Source organism: Macrobrachium nipponense, chromosome 4, assembly GCF_015104395.2.
Source record: "Macrobrachium nipponense isolate FS-2020 chromosome 4, ASM1510439v2, whole genome shotgun sequence".
Taxonomy (NCBI): Eukaryota; Metazoa; Arthropoda; class Malacostraca; order Decapoda; family Palaemonidae; genus Macrobrachium; species Macrobrachium nipponense.
Window position 1 is genome coordinate 78,719,126 of NC_061100.1, and position 14,542 is coordinate 78,733,667.

Here is a 14,542-nt window from a genome sequence, read left to right on the forward strand (position 1 = left end):
TACAACGAAAAAATAATTAACTCATTAGCTTTAACCGTTTTGCTCACAGCGCGATTTGTATACATATATGAAATTTTTTTTCGCGGTGTCATATATTCCAATATTTATATAAGATAATGATATTTTTTTTCATTTCTGATGGTTGCATACAAAACTTCAGGCAATGGCAAAAAAAGGAGCCAAAAATGAACTCTTAATCTTGAAAATTAAGCATCCTGTGATTTTTATAAAAAACTTTTTTCCGCTTCGGCGCTCACTCGCGAACTCCGCCAGCATACGGGAGACACTTTCGGAAATACCGGCTCGGCGTTTAAGGGTTAATATAATTGTACAGTTAATTTCTTTAAATAATAAATTTTTTCTGAAAAGCATTTCTGTTTTATAATCTAGAAGTCATCTTATACTACAGATATAAGATAAATTCATGAACATTTCCTATGATTTTTTACTACAGCTCACAATATCAAAACAGGTAAGAAATACAATTATCAATAAATTCTGAGCATATTTGTTGTAAAATATTTACATAAATTTACAGTGAATGAGGATGCAATAATGTTTTTGGATTTATACATGTTTTTTCTTAAATTTCTTTGCAAAATTACATTTATAACTGGCATACTATCATAAAAGATAAGACTTAAAGCTAACAGCAACCCCTTGGTATATTTATGAGTAAATTTATAAAAAGACATCATGTGAGACCGAGAGGCAGCACATCCTTCATTGAAGTCAAGATCCTAAGTAACGCCCTCATGAGCTGCCCAGTTGATTTTTGTTAGTCTAAAGGTTGCCATTAGTGAATTTATGGGCTACAGAAGTATAATGGCACCTCTTTCCTGCCTGATTCCCCAAAATTGATGGCACATAATATTGTTAATTACCTTGAGTGACTCTATCCACCACCCAAAACTTATTACTGTTGCTACTATGTGAACATGTGAGTCCACTAAGGGTTAATCTGAGTTACCCTTGCAATTTTTTTTCTCTTTTAATAAATCTAATTTCTGGGCTCAGCTCGTGTCGCTGCGCGAAATATCCTTTAATCTATTATTTCTAGGGTAAATGTACTAACACATACCAGAGAATAAATAAAATAAAGAAAAAGGTCAGTATAACTGACTCGCTCACCCTCCAAAAGGGTGTCGGTATGAACACTAGGCGAGTGAGACCACTACCACGAGCCAAATGCCAATAGAAATCTCCCACTACAAAAACCCTCCAAGAGGAGAGCCGACCCACAGAGTGAGCAGCTCGTACTACTACTACTCCATCCCATGCTGCCGACTGCTGCGCCTCTAGTGGCCATCCTTTTCAGTTAGCGCACACGAGTCACACGTGCTATTTTTCTCTCTGTGTTTTTTGTGCCCTTTCGTTGGATTTATCTATAATGGAGCGTGCAGCTATCGCAGCAGCTAAGTTAAGTACTCAGTAATTATGGTTAGTTGGTTTTTTCCGGCCCTGAGACAGTATTTGCAGTTTTTTAGGTATAAATACGTACTCTGGGTCGGAAGCATGGCACATTTGTTCGCCCTCATTGGTGGGTTCGTTCCTGGTCTCCCATACCTAGAACATCCCCTTATCTATGTACGCTCTATATTATTTATCCGTTTTACTTAGTACTGTCTACTCAGGTTTGTCATGCATGCATGTCTTTTACCTTATGTAGGCTTTTCTTTCCAGACCCTAGTCCCGGCTCTTAGTATCGGCCTCTGACTAGCTTTGAGTGGTAGACTTTCCTTCGGGTTAGTCGTACACTCCTGGATTTTTTCTCCTACTATATTGTTTTCTTTCTTTTAATTTTATTTATTTGTACCATGTTTTTTGTATGGTTAGGTTAGTTAGGCGTCTGGCTTAGCCTAGGTCCTGGCTCATTGAGCCTATACTACCGCTCATCAGGGGCCTTTATGCTCCTGCTTTTCAGTTCAGTTGCTTCCCGATAGCATCTCTCTGATCAGTTGGTTTGTCCTAGGCTTAGTTGTTTTGTTTTGGTCTTATCGCCTCGTGGTCACTACGCGATCACGAGTCAGCCAGACGCCTGCCCAGTCACCTTCCCCCCCCTCCCGCTCTTCCATAGAGTCGGGGGAGGGTGGGTCGGTCTGCCCATGCTCGCTCCACATACCGAGCCTGCTTCCCTCTCTCCCCCCAGGCGGAGGGGCCAGGGAGACGGGACAGACCCAGACTGGACTCGACCTCTCCGGCTTCTCGGTCCGGCCGGGTGGTAATGTGGTAGGGGGTACTGGCCTTTCCCCCCTTCCGTTGCTTCCTTGTCGCTCCGTGTTCGCTCGAGCCTGTATGTCTTCTCGCTCTTTCCCACCTTACTAGGGCTCCTTTCATGATCGGAGTCCTGGCATCCAGCGGAAAGATGTTAGTCCACCCAGTAGAGTGGACCGGAACATACAGTGGGTCCCTGCTAACCTTACCGTATTGCCGAGTTACTACACTCCGCTACGCACTGGACTTGGTCCGGTTCGTTTGAGTTTTAGGTTTAAGTGTTATTAGATTAACTATAAGTTTATCTTAAGTACCTTAAACCTTCCCCCCCCCCTCCCTTACGTGTCTTACCGGATCTCTCCGGGATTATAGCCTATTCAGGCGAAGCAGGGGGGGGTTATGCCCAAATTTTTTCCGAGCTCCGGCACGCAACGGAGTTCTTCTGTCCTTTAGCCCTGTAAAGTGATGTTCTTTAAGATACTCATGTGTCTTCCCACTTACAGACCACCAACTGTGAGCATCCGGGATGCGCCGCCACACTTCAGGACCCATGTGGACACGAAGTTTGCCGGTCCCATGCTCCATGCGCGACTCTGCACGGGGACATCCAGGTCTGGTACCATGAGACGTGTACCATATGTTACGATCTGGTGAGCCAGCTTTTAGAAGGGGTAAGTATTCCCATCTCCGGTAGCTGCTCCGCTTCTGTCTTAGTGCTTAAGTTTCATCATTCACTTTAACTTAAGGCATCTAAGTTTTAAGTTATACTTTAAGTTTTAGTTTTAAGTGATTCTTAATCTAATCTACGCCCTCTCTTCCAGGCGCCGGCAGTGAGGGATACCGCACTGGCAACCCTGCGGGCCTGGGTCGGCGGTTTTGGGAAGAACGCCGCCAAGGGTATGCCCTACATCTTAGAGAAGCGGTTGGCGCTGTTAATCTTCCCCGGAGGCAAGGCGACAGGATACGTCGACCCAGTAGAGGCGGCCCCGACTATCGCCTTCATCCAACAACAGCTGGCTGCCTCATTAACTGACCAAGACCAGGATATCTCCACGGATGTCGCGACTTTAGATATTAATGTGGAACCTATGGTAGGTGTAGACGACCTGTTGGTCGAGGTAGGTATAGTGGACACCCAAGGGTCACCCTTGGGCGTAACTGTTTCTTCTACTCCTGCAACCTCTCCATCCTTCCAAGGCTTTACAGGTGATGAATTGTATACTCCTCCTGACGCTTCGGTTAGACCTAAGGTCAAGGGTCAAGCAGTGAAATCCTTGTCTAAGACGTCGTCGTCGTCTAAGAAGACGGCTTCGGCGTCATCCTCCTCGCGTAAGTCTCCGGCTGGTAATCCCGGAGCAGACAGGTCTAAAGCTTCTAGCTCCGGCTCTAAGTCCTCGAGGAGTAAATCCTCCAGAGAGAGATCTCGCCCTCCGGCAGAGTCACCAGTTCCGCTACCCTTGGTTCCGATTCAGAGCCACCCCTCCACCTCCGCAGCAGCTCCGGCCTTGGACTCCAATGCTGGCCTGTTGCAACAGGTGGGCGACCTGGTTGGGTCCCTAAAGAGTAGCATGGAACAAATGATCTCTCGTTTGTCGGATAGGATTACTTCCCAGGACTCCATTATAGCCCCTCTAGCCTCTCCTCCACTTTCCAATACGAGTGGAACTCAGCTTCCTCCGTATGACTCGCTACCTCCGTTCTCGATGAACAATCCATGGAGAGTAGCGTCATACGCCCCCTTCCAGGACGGTCTCATTTCAATACCGGAATTTGGAACTCGAAGGATAGAGGACTTCGAGTTCTACCCGGAAGACCTCCAGCCTCCGTTCATAGGCTACGCAAGGCTTACAGCTTCAGCCATGGTTCGGGATGATAGGGTACCAAAGGAGACAGTCCTCTATTCACGAGACCAGGCTCAGAGAGAATGGCTCAGGTGTTTAGAGGACATGGATTGTTCTAATACCAAGATACAACCTTTTAAGAGTCCCTTTACCATTTTCACAATGGATGAGAGTACCCCGCTCCCGTTCCTGACAAAGATCGCGAGGTCTACCATCCCAGCGGCCCAGAAGGGGGAACCCATGCCTCAATTGAAGGAAGCAGATCCCACATCTCCGTTGCTCCCCTCAGCCGGAGAATTGTGGGAAGACTTGCCGAACACCTTCTCAGCTGGCAAACTCAAACCTGACTGTGCTATGGAGCAGTTTGGTGAAAAGCTACCCAGGCTCCCAGATAGCCTTATTCAGGCTGAATTTGATGCGAAATCGCGATTAGCCAGGTCAATTAACTCTATGGCTATGTCCGAGGTAGCAACCATAGCCTATGGCTCAGAACCGCTTTTTAAACTCATGACCAAAGCCCTGACTCAAACGGTACAGTCGGATATGTTTGAGTTTGCCACTGCTAGAACGAATTGTAGGAAGCATGTCCTACAAGAGGCAACCATTCGACATGAACCGAATAGGTTACTCTCGTCTAGCATCTGGGGAGCAGATCTCTTCCCAGAAGCTATGGTGAAGGAAGTCCAGTCAGAGGCTACGAGGCTGAACCAGAGCCTTAAGGACCGTTGGGGCCTTACGGCTAAGAGGAGGCAAGACCTAACACCTAAAGGTAAGGGACAGAGGAAACCTAGGCGTTTCCATCCTTACCAGAAAAAGCAGCCACGCTTTCCTCAGCAAGTTCCAGCGGTGCCCTTAGTGCAAACAGCCCAACCTTCCACTTCTAAGGCTCAATCACAACCAATTTAGTTGATATCCCCTCAGCCTCAGCCCTCCACCTCTTACGCCATCTCTCCAGCTTACAATCAAGCCTTCGAGAGTCAAGCTTCACAGAAGTATGACCGCTCGGGTAAGGGAGGCAGAGGTAAGCGTTCCTTTCGTGGGAGAGGGTCGGGAGGCCCCTTTAATAGGGGAAAGCACTTCAGAGGAGGTCGAGGCGGTTACCAGAACCAATGAAGAACTTCAGGTAGGAGGGAGGCTGTTTCACTTTCGCCACCGGTGGAACTTCAGCGAATGGGCTCAGAGCATAGTGCCAAAAGGCCTGGGTTGGAGCTGGTTGACGAACCCACCTCCATCCAGACCTTTCCGTCAACTTCCTTCCAAGGAATTGACAGAGTACGCAGAGGACCTCCTTCAGAAAGGAGCTATAGCGAGAGTCAAGAGATTAAAATTTCAAGGTCGCTTGTTCAGCGTGCCAAAGAAAGGCTCACAAAAAAGAAGGGTAATCTTAGACTTGTCCCGCTTAAACTTAGCCATCCGCTGCGACAAGTTCAAGATGCTCACGATCTCGCAGGTGCGGACCTTACTTCCCCCTGGGGCCGTCACCACCTCTATCGATCTTACAGACGCCTACTATCATATCCTATTGCAAGACACTTCCGTCCATATCTGGGTTTCAAGATAGGAGACCAGACATTCTCCTTCAAGGTAGTTCCCTTCGGACTCAACGTGGCACCCAGGGTGTTCACGAAACTAGCAGAAGTGGTAGTGCAACAACTCAGGTCACAAGGGATTATGGTAGTAGCGTATCTCGACGATTGGTTGATCTGGGCTTCAACAGTCGAGGAATGCAACAGAGCTACACTGAAAGTGATTCAGTTCCTGGAATATCTAGGCTTCAAGATAAACAGGACCAAGTCAAGACTCACTCCAGAGTCAAACTTTCAGTGGCTGGGCATTCAATGGAATCTATCCTCCCCATACTCTGTCGATTCCATCAACCAAAAGGAAAGAAATAGCGAAGTCAGTCAAGCAATTTCTAAGTCACAAACTGGCGTCAAGGAGAGCTCAGGAGAGGATCCTGGGTTCTCTCCAGTTTGCATCAGTGACGAACGTCTTAATGAAAGCCAAACTGAAAGACCTAACCAGAATATGGCGCTCACGAGCAAATGTCAGGTCCAGGACAACTATCCTCAGTCCCTCTGATTCTAAAGAATCGACTTCGGCCGTGGGCGAAAGTCAAGAATTTGTCAGTGTCAGTACCCCTTCAGTTCCCTCCACCAGGGATCACCATCCACACAGACGTGTCCTTAAGCGGTTGGGGAGGGTATTCCCAGGTCAAAAAGGTTCAAGGAACTTGGTCACCTCAGTTCAGTCAGTTCCATATAAACGTACTGGAGGCAATGGCAGTGTTCTTGACTCTAAAAAGGTTACGCCCACCAAAGTACTCCCACATAAAGCTAGTTCTGGACAGCGCAGTGGTAGTACATTGTATAAACAGGGGAGGCTCCAAGTCACGTCATCTAAATCATGTCATGGTAGCCATCTTCTCCCTGGCAGACAAGTTCAGTTGGCATCTCTCCTCCACTCACATAGCTGGAGTGAGAAACGTCATAGCAGACGCGTTATCCCGATCAGTGCCCTAGAGTCGGAATGGTCACTGGACAACAGTTCGTTCCAATGGATCCTTCAAAGAGTTCCAGGGCTACAAGTGGATCTCTTCGCATCTCAAGCGAATCACAAACTGCCGTGTTATGTAGCCCCCAACCTGGACCCTCTGGCCTATGCCACGGACGCCGGCTCTGACTGAACAAACTGGAAGAAGATTTATGTCTTTCCTCCAGTGAATCTTCTCATGAAAGTTTTAAACAAACTCAGAACATTCAAGGGTCAAGTGGCTCTAGTAGCCCCAGACTGGCCGAAGAGCAATTGGTATCCCCTAATTCTGGAGCTGGGCCTTCGTCCTCTTCGGATCCCCAATCCCAGGCTCTCCCAGTCAGTACAAACGAAGACTGTGTTCGCTTCTCAGGGATTCTCAAAAACCCTAACTTTATGGACTTCATGAAGTTTGCGGCAAAAAGAGATGCGAATATTGACCCTCAGAATATTCTCTTCTTGGAATCCGATAAAAGGGATTCAACTTTGAGACAGTATGATGCTGCTGTCAAAAATGTTAGCAATCTTCCTGAGAGAATCAGATATTAGAATCATGACAGTTAATTCAGCTATATCCTTTTTCAGATCCTTATTTGAAAAAGGTTTAGCAGCTAGCACGATTACGACAAACAAGTCAGCCTTGAAAAAGATATTTCAATTTGGGTTCAACATAGACTTGACGGATTCCTACTTCTCGTCTATTCCTAAGGCATGTGCTAGACTTAGACCTTCTGTAAGGCCTACGTCAGTTTCATGGTTCTTAAACGATGTTCTAAAAACTGGCTTCAGAAACCGATAATGACACATGCTCGTTTATAATGCTCTTAAGAAAAACTCTATTTTTATTAAGCTTAGCTTCAGGAGCAAGAATTTCAGAACTGTCGGCTTTATCCAGAGATCCGGACCATATTCAATTCCTTCCCACAGGGGAGGTCCTACTTTCTCCGGAACGTAGCTTTTTAGCAAAGAATGAAGATCCTTTGATGAGGTGGGAACCTTGGAAGGTACTACCCCTTCCACAAGATGTATCTCTTTGCCCAGTTACAACCTTACGAGCCTTTCTGTCCAGGACCTCCTCATCTTCATCGGGTCCCCTCTTTAAGAGGGAAAAAGGTGGAACTTTATCCATTAAAGGCATCAGGCAACAAATCCTGTACTTTATTAAGCAAGCCAATCCTGACTCTTTCCCGAAAGCACATGATGTCAGGGCAGTAGCCACCTCAATTAATTATTTCCAACACATGAACTTCGATGAGTTGAAAAAGTATACCGGATGGAAATCGCCGACAGTGTTTCAAACGTCATTACCTTAAGTCCTTGGAAGCTCTGAAATTTTCAGCAGTAGCAGCGGGTAACATAGTTTCCCCTGACTCTAGTTATTTGTAGTAGAAGATTCAGTCCTCCTTTCTACCTGCCTCACCCAACAGTTCGTCTATTCCTGCCGTGTTCATTTACATTCACCTTGTGTCTTAGCTGCTTTTATGATGATGTAGTGGGTGCCCCTTATTTTTTTGCTAGGGACACTCACAGATGATTATAGATATTGATCTCATGGATGTTACCCCCTTATTTTTATGCTAGGGGATACATCTTATTTATAATGGTTACGGGTTTTGTATATTAAGTCATATACATTCCTTATATATTTTCATTGTTGATTAATTTGTTCATTTGATTATCTTAATTGTATTATATTTTGATACATGCCTTTACACAGTTACCATTTTGTTACATGTAAACCATTTTACCTCTGTACATATGTAAATTACCTTATCATAAGAAACATGATTAGAATTAAGTGTAATTTAAGCATATTTCTAATTTTGTATCACTGTGTATTTGTATCTTTTTAGCAATTATATTCTTTTTTATATTTATTTTCTCTTTTATTTGAGACCTATTCTGATTTATTTTATTACTTTTGTTTACAATCTTGTGCTATTTCTCTGGTACGATTTCGCGCAGCGACACGAGCTGAGCCCAGAAAAGGGATTTTGACGTAAGGAAAAATCTATTTCTGGGCGATTGGCTCGTGTCGCCAGCGAAATCCCACCCTACCCATCCCTTCGCCCAAGATTGTCTGCTAACTTCAGGATGGCCACTAGAGGCGCAGCAGTCGGCAGCATGGGATGGAGTAGTAGTAGTACGAGCTGCTCACTCTGTGGGTCGGCTCTCCTCTTGGAGGGTTTTTGTAGTGGGAGATTTCTATTGGCATTTGGCTCGTGGTAGTGGTCTCACTCGCCTAGTGTTCATACCGACACCCTTTTGGAGGGTGAGCGAGTCAGTTATACTGACCTTTTTCTTTATTTTATTTATTCTCTGGTATGTGTTAGTACATTTACCCTAGAAATAATAGATTAAAGGATATTTCGCTGGCGACACGAGCCAATCGCCCAGAAATAGATTTTTCCTTACGTCAAAATCCCTTTTTTCTGCAAAATAACTTTTCAAACTCATCAAATAAAGTCCTCACCCAACCTTGCCAGTTTCTTGCAGTTACTGGTCCAGACTAAATGAAAAGTGAGGAACTTTACTGCTGGAGACCCCTAGACCTATAAGCATTTGTGCATGGATACCACTGCTCCTCTTTTTTGTCTGCTAAACAAGACTAAAGTGTTCCTGGTATTTGTAAACCTTGAATGTGGCAACTAACATGTAAAGGGTTTGTACGAAACATTTTTTAATGGATTTCTATGCATCTAAATAATTACATCCACATTAAGGACCCGGCCTATAGAGTGAAAAATGTAAAGTCATGAAAAAATTCATGGAGCTTCGTATGGTAATGGAGAATGAGTATACGAAATATTTTGTCAAAATTCCTCTTACTTTCATAGTTACAAGGTAATTAGTAAATGTAACTCAATAAGCCAAAAACATTGATCCATACAAGCAAATGCAATATTTCTTCTGTTATCGTAAATTTTGATAATTATTGTCATAGAAATTGCAAGCAATGGTATCTGTAGAAATTCCATGAGTCGCAGAAGGTAAGTTGTCAGCTTACTACCATTCAGTGCGAGAAGAAACATGAAAGAATGTACACGTTCAAGTTCCACCTCTCACGTTCACTTGCTTTTAGTACATCAGTTTATCTTTGTTTTGGCAAGAATTTCATCATGCCAAAGAAGAAAAGACAAGCAAAACATCTTGCTAACATACAGAAGAAGAAAATTTGCTTTAAAATGAGTTCAGAATATCATAATATCCATGATATTAGCGTAGTTAGTGAAGAGAGAGAGGGTGGGGCTTGGGGAGGGGCATACGTTGCGTTGTGCCCCAGGCTATGGTCTTTGAGCAAAGGGATCTTCATTTGATAAGTAATATAGTTTTGGTTTATTAACACCCAAAAAGGAATATGAAATTCATAATATTCTTGATTTATTAACAATGTCTTTGTAAAAAGAGAGTAAAGGTTCAAGTTTCACCTCTGACATTCTCTTGCTTTTATGTCTGTTTATCTTTGTTTCGGCAAGAATTGCATCATGCCAAAGAGGAAAGACAAGGAAAACATCTCGCTAACATACAGAAGAAGAAAATTCGCTGTAATAAGCCGAGTTAGTGAAGGACAGAGAGTGTGTTACGTAGAAAGGAGTGCCCCGTCTTGCCTGACGCAGTACCCCAGTCTACGATATGTGAGCAAAGGGATCTTCCTTTTTGATTAAATTATGATAAATAACATATTTTTGGTTTATTAATACCCAAAACAGAAATATAAATTCGTAATAATCATTATTTATTAACATTGCCTGTATAAAAATACAAAGGAAAACTATGAACGCCCATATATCTCAAAACTATAACTTATTGACCTTCAAATTCTATCTTCTCACTTAAGTCTTAAAGCTATAGCATTGAAATTTGGTATATAACTTAGAAAGACATTATAGAACAATCAAATGAAGCCCTTTTTTAAATTTTTTTTTCTCTAATGTTTTTCCTGATTTATAGGGTTTATTTTTTTTACCATAATGAAAAATTTACATCTAGCAAAAGCACAACTTTTAGAAAAAAAAAAACTCCTCATTTGATTGTAGGTCTATATCAAGTCTATATATATTTGATTGGAGGTCTACATCAGGTCTATATATAGTAGTAATCCCAGGTCTAAATATTAAATATGAAGGGAGGAGATAGAATTTGAAAAATGGTTATTTTCGGGATAAATCGCCCTGGCATCACAAAACCGAAGGTTAGAGGCGAAAATCATATGCGGTTTGGAAATGTCCCAAGTCCCCTTGTTAAGTGGTATGAATGTCAAAGTCCTGTCCTTAAAAAATGGCATTAGCTGGCCAGTCCCCTTAAAAAGAAAAGTTAGCACAGTATGACAGAAAAATATACTTCACTCATTTCAAGGTCAAAAGAGACAGTTAAAAGTAGTCACTATTTCTACCTATTCACTTAAGCCATTAAGTACTTCAAGTATCAAAACACAATCACAAGTGGTAAAAAATTTTCAATGTATTGAAAAACTAATCATTCCATACAACTCACCTTATTTTCAAAATTATGGTGATATTTACATGATCGTTCTGCTTGATGTTCTTTCGGTCCTTCATCATGGAATGCATGATTCATGAAAAGACAGCATCGAGCTTGGCATGCTGTGCATATGCTTGTGCAAGTGAAGTACTCATCAGGAAAAGCTGGCTCACTACTGTGGATTTTCCCACTAAACTTCTTATTTATTGCCTGAAAATGAGAATTGTTAGAATGTAAGGGAGCTCAGAATACTAAACAATAGATGGGAAATATAATCATCACATACCAGACTTGTCAAGTTGTTGGAATATTTAGTTCCATTTCCTCTAACACTGAAGATAGTAGCACTCATAAAGCTTAAGTGTTTTAATTGTATCTTACACAATATAACAAGATTAACAATCTAGAAAAGGGGTCTCATTTTATCCTCATCTTCAAAAAACATGAATATTCTTCTGTTACCATTGCCATCATCCTGCAACACTCTCTTAGAGTGTCATGACATAACACTACAACTACAATGTAACTAGCTCCTTTCCAATTTAGTTACAATCCTTTTCCAGTAAATAAAATTCACTTGAACTAATAAAAATTAAGCTGAATTCACATCTAAGAGAGTTGACTAATCTATATTCTTTACTGTATAAACAGTAATTCTAAATTCACAATTTCTCTTGAAGGTCTTGGAAGAAAAGTCTATTATTTTAGTATCCACTTACTAAAAAAAAAAAAAAAAAAAAAAAAAAAAAAAAAAAAAAAAAAAACAAAAAAAAAAAAAAAAAAAAAAAAAAAAAAAAAAAAAAAAAGTGTAATCCCTCTTTTGTTTTAACATTAAAAAGTAAAATAGCACTATATATATATTGAGTATATGTGCATGGATTATGCATACATAGTATAAGACGACAAATACAGTGGATTACACTATTTTACTTAGGGACTTGAATTCGTCCAATTTTGGAGCCAAAACCCCTCCAGCCAAGAGATTAACATAAAAATGTAGCAGGGGCCATTGACCACACAAAACCTATACGTACATATATATATACATGCAGTCCCCGGTTATCAGCCAGGATTCCGTTCCTGGGGGTGTGCCTATAAGCGAAAACTGCCACTGACCAAACCTCGGAGATTTATGGTGCTTATGGCACCTATAACCGGTTATCAGCGCCATAAGCACCCTTATAGTGCCTCTCTTAGGTATGTCAAGACATCATAACTCTATTATTGGCACCTTATAGGGCTGATAACCAGAACTCGGCCCCTTATGGTGCCATAAATCGCCGATTTTATGGCGCTAGATACCAGATCGCTGATAATAGAGTCCACTAATAACAAGGGACTGCCTGTATATACCCGACTTAATTGTACGGCAAGCTATAAAAACGTTAGCCAGAACCAAGTTCAAGGCTCAAAAAATACTCAATTCTCCAACTATTTTACAGTATAATGACGAATACAGTGGATGGTCTTTGAAACACTGCTTTTATCATTGCAGTACTGTTATGTCAATGGCATTGACCTGAAACATGTTGAAAAAGTTTTTTTGTCATTTTCTTTACAAAGACTGTTAGTAGTACATGTAATCAATATTTTTACTGAAATCACTTGGATGTTTTCTTGCATTTCTGTATATTTATACCATTCAGCCAGATTCCTCAAAAGGAGGCTAAGCAGCCCCTTCCCCACTAGTTTCTTAAAGTTTGGGGTGTGACAGGAAGCAGACAGGAAGGGGAGTAGGAAAATAGTGGTTTGTAAATGAAATTAAGACTGAAAACATTTAAATTACCAGAAAAAAAATCAAAATGTTCAATTTACCACAATTCTACCTTTGACTTCTAATGCATGTAAAAAATAACCTGTAAAACAGTATACCCATAGCCAGAATAACCTCACCTCCAACATGTCAAGAATAATCTTAGGCTGCCTTGGTGACCGAACACCATTGTTGCGCAACTCTTCAAAAATAGCTTCTTTCAGCCTCTTGAAATTTGTTTCACTACCATTGAAGTTTTCCCCAATATAATGCAAGCTGTTAAATGCATCAATCTTGAAGTTCAACTTCACAAAGTTTTCCTTGAGCTGCTCTTCAGGAGTCTGACCTTTATCTGCAAGTAGTGGTGTCAAAGGCATTAATCAGGAAGACAACAGTCAAATTTGTGACGAACAAAATCCCCCAGTGAATTCTGGCAACTGACTAACACAATTATGATTTCTAAATTCATTTATTTTAGGCTTTCACTTGAATAGCTATACTTCCATATGTCTGCATTACATAAATCAAGACTACTTCTCGAAAAATCTTAGCCACAATATATAAGTTAAATGTTCATGAGAAGTAAGTTATGCAAGGTAACTTGAGCTCCACTTCAGCTGAAGCATTTTTTGTTGTCAGTTTTCTTTGGTACCCATAATTATTCTTCTTAAATTTAAATTACTAAATGAAAATGCCTCATATGTGCTCAACTTAATCATTCTTCATTACACCATATTTCACTGTCTTAACTTAATATTGCTGGCCTACCATACATCTTTACATTCCCCAGAATATAAATATGGTAACTCCTATGTTCGTACACCTTCCCATTCATCATACAGGTGATATAATATGTAGTTATTTCCAGTACTAGTATCTGTGAATAACAGCTTGTGCTCCTTCTAAACATAGATATCAACTTATAATTTATAAAGTTTTCTATTGCATTTTTTCAACTAAACAGTTGACATTCTACTTTTTGGTACTCTATTCCTAAGTTCTTTGCAGTAATCTAAATCCAGATTATGTTTAATCTAATTGTATTCTGTTTCCTTTCTCATCAGTTAGATTATTTTCAACAACAGTTTAGTTAGTCTAGACTAAAACTTATAAGTACCTAAAGGGCTAAAATCTTTCAATATTTCCCCATGATTTTGTACACCAATCGCTCATTGTATGAAGTACCTGTTCAATATCCTCCCCTTGGCCGATATTACATCCTATCCTCTCAAAATCCTATATGGACTTCAATATCCTCTCTTACTGGAAATAACTGAGGGGAACCTTAAATGCTTTTTTTTTCCATTGCTTTAACTCTTACAGGATGGGTTAAAATACTATATATTAAGCACACCCCTAGACCAGGCTAAATTTAAGGTTGGTCAATTTAAAAAGAAAACAAAAAACACCAAAGGTAAAAAGATATGCATGCATATGAACATATATAAGAAAAATTTAAACAATTTTCTGTATCTTCCATTGGAAGTTGAAAGTTAATATTTCCAAGATTCATAAAAAATTTGCTAATTTTACCTAGTTATGCTTTTTCTATTTTTTTTTTTCTTTTTATTCTGTAAAATTATAGTTACAGTTCACACAATATCATAACAGATAAGAACTAAAATCAGTAATAAATTCTGAGTAGTATATTTATGGTAAAATATTTATATCCTGGGATTGGAAGAAGCAGTATATTCCCACATGAAATCTGAAGTCAAAC

General features: G+C 40.9%; 1 protein-coding gene across 7 annotated transcripts in view; it reads right to left on the bottom strand.

Annotated features, from left to right (window-relative positions):
- The window catches only part of LOC135210966 (zinc finger FYVE domain-containing protein 1-like), a 450,218-nt gene that overhangs the window by 143,222 nt on the left and 292,454 nt on the right, over positions 1 to 14,542 (bottom strand). For all 7 annotated transcript variants that reach the window (XM_064243949.1, XM_064243953.1, XM_064243952.1 and 4 more), the window contains 2 exons: positions 12,963 to 13,174; positions 11,082 to 11,279 (listed from right to left, as the gene is read on the bottom strand). In XM_064243949.1, coding sequence (XP_064100019.1) covers positions 11,082 to 11,279; positions 12,963 to 13,174 — 410 coding nt within the window. The remainder of the gene's footprint in view (positions 1 to 11,081; positions 11,280 to 12,962; positions 13,175 to 14,542) is intronic.